Source organism: Drosophila rhopaloa, unplaced genomic scaffold, assembly GCF_018152115.1.
Source record: "Drosophila rhopaloa isolate 14029-0021.01 unplaced genomic scaffold, ASM1815211v1 contig_167, whole genome shotgun sequence".
In the NCBI taxonomy this organism is placed as follows: domain Eukaryota; kingdom Metazoa; phylum Arthropoda; class Insecta; order Diptera; family Drosophilidae; genus Drosophila; species Drosophila rhopaloa.
In genome coordinates, this window is record NW_025335047.1 from 4,862,580 (window position 1) to 4,872,460 (window position 9,881).

The 9,881-nt window shown below is 37.0% G+C and overlaps 2 protein-coding genes across 2 annotated transcripts; both read left to right on the forward strand.

Annotated features, from left to right (window-relative positions):
* Positions 1 to 5,492: 5,492 nt before the first annotated feature.
* LOC108045722 (putative gustatory receptor 93c) lies at positions 5,493 to 6,746 on the forward strand. The gene is made up of 2 exons (XM_017125118.2): positions 5,493 to 6,527; positions 6,588 to 6,746. Exons 1-2 carry the CDS (start codon positions 5,493 to 5,495, stop codon positions 6,744 to 6,746), a joined length of 1,194 nt encoding a protein of 397 aa, XP_016980607.2.
* Positions 6,747 to 7,247: 501 nt separating this feature from the next.
* LOC108045720 (putative gustatory receptor 93b) lies at positions 7,248 to 8,911 on the forward strand (the record flags this gene model as incomplete). The annotated part of the gene is given in 3 exon segments (XM_017125116.2): positions 7,248 to 7,650; positions 7,653 to 8,266; positions 8,753 to 8,911. Coding segments are annotated over 3 exon segments (1,176 nt in total), but the record flags the coding sequence as incomplete, so codon positions are not given.
* Positions 8,912 to 9,881: the final 970 nt, after the last annotated feature.

The window sequence follows — 9,881 nt, forward strand, 5'->3', positions numbered from 1 at the left end:
ACAAAATATAAGCTATTAAATTTCCAATTTAATTAAATAAATGTTCCTCGAGTTTTTAACTTTTGGGTCAGGATATTATCAGAGCTAAGCTTAAGTTGCAATGATAAATGAATAGTAATTCTTACTATTGTCCGGCTCATTTTTTTTTTTTTTTTTTGTTTTATAGATTGTTGAACACGCCACACAAGGATGGACCTTGTTTTCGTGTATTGACCAATTATTATTAACATGTTAGATATAACTCACAGTCCTTTCTGTTTGACAGGAAATGGATGATGCTATTAAAAGATCTTTTGAAGAGTTAAGTTTTCATTAGCTTAATTCGTTTATATAGAGTTACCCGAGTATTTCCATTTGAAGTTTAAAACAAACAAGTCAAGTTCGATTTTCGGGATGGATGTTCCCAAAATATCCATGGGAATTCTACGGGGGATGTTTTCACTAACCAAATGGATTGGTTTGGTCTTCTTCCGCATTAAGGAGACTACAAATAACACTTTGATTTTAGAGGAGATCTGGAAAAACCCTTCTTTCTGGATGTGGCTCACAATAATCTTCAGACTTGTGCCTCTTTGTGTCAACTTGTACACGTATAGTGTTTGGATTGTGACTATGGAACTTATCGTCCAAATTCTGCACTTCACCCGCCTTTTTCTAACGATCCTGTGCTATCTGTCGATGATTTACTTTCAGCTTTTCCATGGCAAAGAGGTGATAATGTTAGCCAACCACTATCTTCGCATCGTTCGACAAGTAAGATCCTTGTTTATAAAAAACACAACTGGATTCGGAGGCGGACGGGAACTACTGTTGATTCTTATTTCTATCTGCTGTCAACTCTTAGAATTCGCGAATATGTTGGGATTAATGCAATGGCACTCCAATTTAGGTGATATCACCTATAATATCATCTCGTGGGCATCCTTTTCTTATTCTTGCTTTGCCAGTGATATGATCATTCACATCAGCTTTATTTGGTACATTAGCTTAGGTGTTCTCTGTTCCGATTTAAATAAAAATATCCGTTTTGAGACCATGAATCATCAAAGAAATGTGACTCCAAGACTGACTGAAATTATAAATATTTTCAGGGAGATTTCTTACGTAGTGACTTCGTTGCAAAGGCTCTTAAATGTTCCCCTATTTTTAGGCCTGATCCATTCACTTTTCTTTATAGTCGTTATATCTTACAATATAATAATTAATTTGCATTTCTTTGATTTTTGGATATGGTCTATTTTCGTGAAGGTTCTGATTGATTTCATAATTTTTTGTTTGGCTGTTCATGAAACATCTAATCAGTTTAGATGCGTTCGAGAACTCACTCTTGACGTTTTTTTGCTGGACGAATTTGAAGAGTTAAACGAAACGGTAAGTAGTGTTTTTATTTGAAGTCTTACACTAATTTATTTTATTTTTCTTTTGACTTTAGGTCGAAATATTTGTCACCCATCTAAATCTAAACGAGTTCAAGGTCCCACTCATGGGATTTTGTGATGTTTCCAACGAACTATGCCTTAAAATTGTATCTGGAATTATAAGCTATCTTCTTTTCGTCATTCAATGTGTAGTTAAGCTTCAAACATAATTCATAAAAATAATATAATGAATGTTTTATTCGAAGATAAAAGAGTTTTTTTTTCTGGTTAGTAAGATTAAAAATGATACCAGCACGTCCTTACCTTTAAACCTTTAAATTTGAAGGTTGTTTTATCTCTTTCTTTTTATTTTATTATAGTCATATTAAAGGTCAAATGTCAATATTAAAATGCAGCTAACGATCTTATCGGGCGCAAGTTTTACTTGTCATTAACCAAATGCACCATGGTTTCTATCTTGTAAAGAAATTGTAATGTAAATTTAAATGTTTAACAAACAAACGACAAATCTAGATATATCAAGTCCCTTTTTAAACCTTTAATCCTAATTAATACGAGCTATGTAAATTAGTAAGCAATTAAAAACTTTCCATAGTGAACAAATTTATGAAATGATTGAATTATTGATTAATTGTTTTTTTTATTCGAGCCCCAGGAAATATTTTATTATGGTTTTATCTATCATCAACTTGGAAAGGCATTCACACGCCCACTTGTCACTTCAAAGGTAAGGTGCCATTAACTAAATGCACTTGGAAGGAGTTCAATTTTCACAAATATTTTTTTAATTTCGATCGGGTTTCAACGCAAACAAGTCCAAGTCTCGATGATGGTTGCATCTAAACTATCCGCCGGAATTATTCGCTGCATGTTTCTGTACGCCAGATGCATTGGTGTTATCTGCTTCCGATTTGGGAACCCGAAAGATAAAGTTAGAGTCATCGAGGAATCTTGGAGCAGTCGTCCTTGGTGGAAGTGGCTTACGCTTATCCTGCGACTTGTGCCTCTCTGCACGTATGTTTATACCTACGCAACGTGGATCTCGAGCAGAATGGTATTCGTCGACCAGCTACTGCAATTGACAAGCCTTGTTCTTTCGATTCCCTGTTACACGTCCATGATTTACTTAAATATTTTTCATGGCCCAAATGTTTCTAAGTTGATCAACCGATACTTGGACATCTTTCGTCAAGTAAAACACCAGACTAACCGGAAGAAGGAATCATTTGGAGGCCAACGGGAGTTGATGCTGATCCTTGTTTGTCTTTGGTGTCAAATACAAGAAATAGTATTTTTGCTTGGACTATTTAATTGGGTCATCAGTCTAGAAAACATGATTGTGTTCGTCAGCCACACATATGTAATTGTTGCCAGTACCACAATTATTCGCATAAGTTTTTTTTGGTACCTTAGCTTGGGCGTTCTTTATACCAAATTAAATGAAAATATTCGAATGGAAAGTTTGATGAATAAACAACGACATTCAATGCCAAGCCACAAGATAAATAAAACCCAAAGATTAAAGAAAACTATGTCGCTTTTAAGGGAAATTTCTTATGTGGTCTCTTCATTGCAGAACATTTCCAATGCTCACCTATTTCTGAGCGAAGTCCAGATCCTTTTACAAATGGTCGTCATCTCTTTCAAAATGATAATCGATTTGAGGTTCTCTGATTTGCGGCTATGGATCTGGTTTGTTAAAATAACAATCGATCTGTTTATTTTAAGTTTGGCTACTCAAGAAGTAGCTAATCAATTTAGATCTCTTAGGGAACTTACTTTGGATATTTTCTTTGTCGACAAGTCCAAAGATTGGATGAAAACGGTGAGTAGATTTTTTAAACTGATTCATACGGCAGCTAATTAGGTTTTTCTTTTTCATTAGGTGGAAATATTTGTAACCCATTTAAACCTAAACAAGTTTAGGGTTCGTCCCTTTGGACTTTTTGACTTCTCCAACGAACAATTCCTGGTAATAGTTTCTGGAATAGTTAGCTATCTGGTTTTTATCGTTCAATGTGTAATGCAGTATCGCGTATATGCAAGCAAATAATCATTTCTTAACTTTATAAAATGTTTGTGTTGTAATTAATAACTGATGTCTATAAATTGAATGGTTAATATACAAAATATAAGCTATTAAATTTCCAATTTAATTAAATAAATGTTCCTCGAGTTTTTAACTTTAGGGAGATTATAATTTCCTTTAGGATATTATCGGGGCTAAGCTTAAGTTGCAATTAACCACATGCAACTCGAACACCATCGTTTAAATTTTTCTACTTTTTCCCATTCTAATCGAGAGTGAAAGCTAAACGGTCATGTTCGGTCAATTGAGTGCTTCTAAACTATCCGCCGCAATCCTGCGCTTAATTTTCCGCTACACCCAATTTATGGCTTTTCCTTTTATGGGCATCAAGAAAACTATGGACGGCGATAAAGCCTTCAATCGGAAATGGATCAGGTGGCATTTTGTTACCCATCGACTGATGACTCTCTGTGGGTTTATCTATTACTACGGATTGATCCTACTTTTGGAAGACCAATGCATCATGAAGATATGTCATGGAGTAAGACTTCTGGTGATCATCACCTGCCATTTGGTGTTTTTGGAATACCAGATTTTACGTGGCCCAAAAATTGTTCAACTGGTCAACTTGTTTCTTCGTCTTTTCCGCAAAGTAAGCCTCTTATTCAAGCCGAAGAAGTTTGGCTTTGGTGGCAAAAGAGAGTTGCAGATGATCCTAGTATATTTTCTCCTCCTCATTTATGAGGTATTACTTTTCTGGGTTGTGCAATCGAAGAGAATTTCAATAATACTACTAATAGAATGGTGGTGCTACATTTACATTGTCGCCGGCATTGGAATGTTCCTGCACATCAATTTTCTGGGCTATTTAAGCATGGGCCTTCTCTATTCCCAGCTAAATGAGTGGGTTCAAACAGAACTAAAGGAGCTTCACCTTCGAGGCAATCGTCAGCAAATAAGAAAAGTTCGAAGACAACTGAAGAAGTGCCTCTCTTACTACAGAGAACTTTATAAAATCAGCATTGCATTTCAAAGACTGTTCGAATTGCCCCTTTTTCTGGGACTAATGACTAATACTTCAACAGTAGCCATAATCGGTATTAGCTTGTTTACGAACTCTAAGTTAAAGATACCATTTTTTTGGATTGCTTTTGCCAAGCATGTTTTGGACCTACTTCTGCTGACCATATCTGTCCAAGGTGCAGTATCTCAGTTTGGGCTCATTCGATGGAACAGTTTGCATCTTTACAAGCTCAGGAAAATGAGGGAACTCGACGCTATGGTTAGTAAAATATTTCAATTTAAGTAGACTTACTATAAAATTCGTTAGAAAGTTTAAAGAAAGTTAACATAGATACTGTATTGTATCTACTTTTTATAGTACCGGTTTTTTTTTCTTATTGCAGATAGAGATTTTCTTCAACCATCTAAATTTGTGCCAGTTTCGGGTTAGCATATTCGGCCTCTTTGATGTTTCCAACGAATGGTTTTTAATGTACCTATCCGCCTACATTAATTGGATTGCTTTCACCGGCCAGTATGCACTGCAAATGGGAAAGTTATAATTTAGCTTATTCCAATAAAACAAAATAAATACAAGCAAAATTTGTAAATAAGTAACATTTAAATTGCATATTAAATATTTACTTAATAATAATTTTTATATTATATATTTATATATTAATATTTATTATTTAGTAAAAACTTTCAAAAAAGGTAATAGCATTTGAATTGCATATTAAATATTTACTTAATTATATTTTTGTATATTTATTATTGAGTAAAAACTTTCAAAGAGGTAATAGCATGTAAATTGCTTATTAAATATTTACTTAATTATATTTTTGTATATTTATTATTTAGTAAAAACTTTCAAAAAAGGTAATAGCTCTAATTGGTCATTTGAACGCATAATAGATTAATCAAAGTCAATGTTATTGTAGTACTTAATCAATTAAAGTCAAATCACAACATTTATGGCAACTAAATAAACAACCCGAAAGAGCCAACATCAAATCAAAAAGGGAGTGAGTGAAGAAAACCCTGAGCTATGAAGTATACTGGAAAAAAGACAACTTGCAGTCATGATTGGACGTCTTAAGAAGGTGAGCCTGCCAGCTCTCTCGGCGGTTATCCTGTTTTGCAGTTACCACTATGCCCGAGTCCTGGGAGTGATTTGCTTCAACATTGGTGAAAGGACCTCCGACAAGTCCTTGGTGGGTCGGAGTAACCACAGCTTCAAGTGGATCTGCCTGAGTTTGCGGCTCGTCTGTGCCACAGTGGTTTGTTGCTTCTGTGCCCCTCATGTCGCCGAAATCGAGGATCCTTACGAGTGGCTGCTGCAGTGGCTCCGTCTGTCCGCCAGTATCATGTGCTCCATCAGCATTGTGGTGGTTCAGATTGGCTTTGAAAAAGAACTGCTCCGGATTTTCAACAGTTTCCTTCGACTTTTCCGACGCCTTCGTCGCTTGTCGTCCCTGAAAAAGATTGGATTTGGAGGCCAACGGGAGTTCTTCATGCTACTGGTTAAATCCGTCTGTTTGGTCTACGAACTGTACTGTGAGTTGGGCCAACTGTGGTATTCACACAATTGGCTGGGGCTTGTTACCATGGTGTGTGAAATAATTCTGGAAATCGGTTCTCTGATGATCCTACATATTGGTTTCTTTGGATATCTCAGTGTGGCCGCCCTGTATTCCGAGGTAAATAGATTTGCCCGTGTTGAGTTGCGTCGCCAGCTGAGATCCTTGGAGCCTCCTGGCGGAGGTCCTGTGAGTCGACGTCGTCTAAGGATCGTTGAGAATCGTCTGGATGAGTGTATCTCTGTTTACGACGAAATCGAACGAGTGGGTCGCTCATTTCATCGCCTCTTCGAACTGCCAGTTCTTATAATTCTTGAAGGGAAATTATTTGCCACCATAGTTCTGTCCTACGAGGTGATCATTCGAGCGGAGCTTTATCCCAGCAAGATCGGAATGTGGGGTCTGGTGGTAAAAAGTTTTGCGGATGTGATACTGCTCACTTTGGCAGTTCATGAGGCGGTGAGTAGATCAAGAGATATGCGACGCTTAAGTTTGGAGAACTGTCCCATCAATGATTACAAGCAATGGCACATGAAGGTGAGCTATCTCTAGTGATCAGAAATTTTACCATATTAACTATTTCTGCCTCCCTTTTAGTGGGAAATGTTCTTAAGTCGCCTGAACTTCTTTGAATTCCGAGTCAGACCCTTGGGCTTGTTTGAGGTCTCCAACGAAGTGATCTTGTTATTTTTGTCCAGCATGATCACCTATTTTACTTATGTGGTGCAGTACGGAATTCAAACCAATCGATTGTGAATGCATCAAGAAATAATCGTATTAAAAAATGAATTAATTTTTATTACTAAGCTGTAACTCTGTATTTTGAGTTACAGTAAAGATATAAACATATTTTATTGTTTATTCAGTACTCTAAAAATAAACAATTTGTTAAATTTCATTATTTATTTACACTTACAACTTAAAACATAAATTAAATGATTAACTGAACTCTACTACATTGATCGATTGATCAGTTTTGTACTCATACTTTCTTAGTTTACATATTACACAATAATTTATTTTTCGCACTAATAAAAAGATAAGTCCAAAATAGTCCTTCTTTCTATTTAATGGATCTTTCTTCCTATGTATTTAATCAATAGTCACCGCTTCTAAACAATTAAATAGACTGTCTTGCTTGTCATTAGTGAAATTAAATATGAAATCCAGATATAAGTCAACAAGTGACTGGCTGCTCAGCCAATTGGCAAACTAATTACTTAATGGGTAAACAAATATATTGCTGGCTCTCACATTTTAGGTCTGTTAGTCATGACGCGAATACGGCGCTGTTTAAACGCTTCCAGGATATGTGGGCTTTTGCTTCGCAGTTGTTTTACATATGGAGTGGTCATGGTAGTGATTACCTTTCGAATCGAGAGAAAGGACTCGAACCTGGTGGCCAGAAATCGACGAGCATTCCGGTGGATCTGCATTGGTTTCCGACTTTTAGCCAGTTGTGTTTCTAGCTTCAGTTACGTCACATGGGTTGGCCAATTTACAAATTCGTATCTTCGGGCTTTTTTCATTCTTCGATTGTTGGGATTTCTAATATGCAGTGCCATTATCCTAGTGCTGCAGTTTTGGTTCAGCGAAGAGCTATTACATTTGGTCAACCGTTTTCTAGAGCTCTTTCGCCGGCTGAGAATTCTAACCAATTCTCAAAAAATGGTTTTGGTGGCAGTCATGAATTGACTTTGATGTCCTTGAAAGTGATCTCCTTATTTTTTGCATTCCTGGCTTTCCATTTCAAGTTCTCACCCATGGCCCTGCTTACTATGCTGTGTGATTTCTACACCTCCGTTGGCACTGGAATGATCATGCATCTGTGTTTTATTGGATACCTTAGCATTGGAGTTCTTTACAAGGACCTAAACAACTATGTGGACTGTCAATTGCGGGCCCAACTGACTTCTCTGAATGAAGGCAATGTTGGGGATAATCCCCAGCCAACGCTTGAAGCCATCTCCAATTTGGATAAGTGTTTATCCCTTTATGAGGATATTCACCAGGTGTCTCGGAGATTCCAGCGGCTCTTCGATTTGCCACTTTTTATCACCTTGGCCCAAAGTCTTTCGGGCATGGCCATGATTTTATACTTCTCCATCCTGCAGCGAAAATACATCTTCAAACTCTGGGGCTTGGTTATAAAACTTCTCATAGATGTGATCCTGCTGACCATGTCCGTTCATTCAGCTGTTAGTGGTTCTCGATTGGTCAAACGACTCGGTTTGGAGAACTTCTATGTGACGGAGGGCAAGAAGCACCATCAAAAGGTAAAAACTTAGAACTAACACAAGTAGGTCTTACTTCTTAATCTATAAAACCAAAAAAGTTTCATTTATGTTGTAAAAAAAAATTTATAAAAAAAAAAAAAAAAAAAAAAAAAATTAATAAAAAAAAATAAATAAATAAAATTAATAAAATAAAATTTAATAGCTTTAATAATAAGAAGAATTGTGCAAAAAATGATTTATTTGTTCACATATGTATGAATTTAGATTTTAAACTATGTACAGTCGAACTTCCATAACTGAAACCACTGAAACTGCCATCAAAATAATTTTGTGTTGTTAATACTTTGAGTTATATAATTGGTTTTCCTGAACTGTACTGTATATTGTACTATATATTGCCAGTCCAACTAGTTTTGGTTTCAAAGGGACTTCGAGTTAGGGAAGTTCAAGTTATGGAAGTTTGACTGTATGACCTATGACCTTGTTGATCCCAAATTTCCCTTATTTAACTTACAATTTTTCCAGTTGGAGCTTTTCCTGGGCCGCCTTCACCGCCAGGAACTGCGAGTGTGTCCTTTGGGCCTGTTCGAGGTCTCCAACGAGCTGACCCTGTACTTCCTCTCCGCGATGGTCACCTATCTGACCTTCCTGGTACAGTGCCGCATGCAGTTGCCGCAAATTTGATTCAACGTCACGCATTGCTTGCGGTATCGCACCCTCCCCAAAAAGACACCTGTACCACCTGCCCACCTGTCCACTGCGGTTGCACGCAAATAAAAACAATGAATAAAGAACGGAATTTACGAAAAAAAAAACCCCAGCTCAAATCGGCAGTTGCAGGACCCAATTCCCAATTTCCGGCTAACCGTTTGTTCCGCTGCAATGTTTGTTCCCATGAAAGTTGGTCGCGGCATTAATTAAACATTCATGCTGACGTCAAGCAGAAAATTTATGCAGCAACCCGATGGTAAAGGGACAGAGGGGGGCGGGGGGAGGGAGGAATCAGCGGACAGTTCGCGCTAAGAGGCGCATAAAAACAAGGCCGAGGCCGTCGCTCTAATTAGCATAGGTTAGGGTACAGAGCCGGTCCACTAAAAAGAAAAACCCATAAAGGTGCACTTGCCGCTGCACTTGTTCTTTGGATGTGGCAGGGTCAGAAAACAACAAAAAAACGGGGACAACAGAGCCCGCGAACGGCGGCGATAATAAAAAATCAAATTGCCCCAGAGCAAAGACCCAAGATGAGATGAACACCATTATCTCGGTAGTGAAAACTGGGAACGGAATAATGACCCGATCGGTTCTGCTCCTGCTCCTGCTGAGATTGTTCGCGTTTTACTGGAATTCTGGGGTGCCCTATCCTATATACCCTATGATGTGAAGAGCATGCTGGATTCCAAAAGATTTTTGTAACAAAAGGAGTTTTTCTTACATGAAAATTAAATATATCCTTTAAAATTGTAATTACATGGTTCTTTTTATTACAAACGATTACTTAATATTTATTATTTAATTTAATATTATTTATAGCTTAATTTAAATCTTAACTTCAAAAATGCTTACATGATTTTCTTAATTTCGTTGCATATTCTTTAAAGCAAAAACTGATCTGAAGAGTATGCTGGATTCCAAAAGATATTTGTAACAAAAGGAG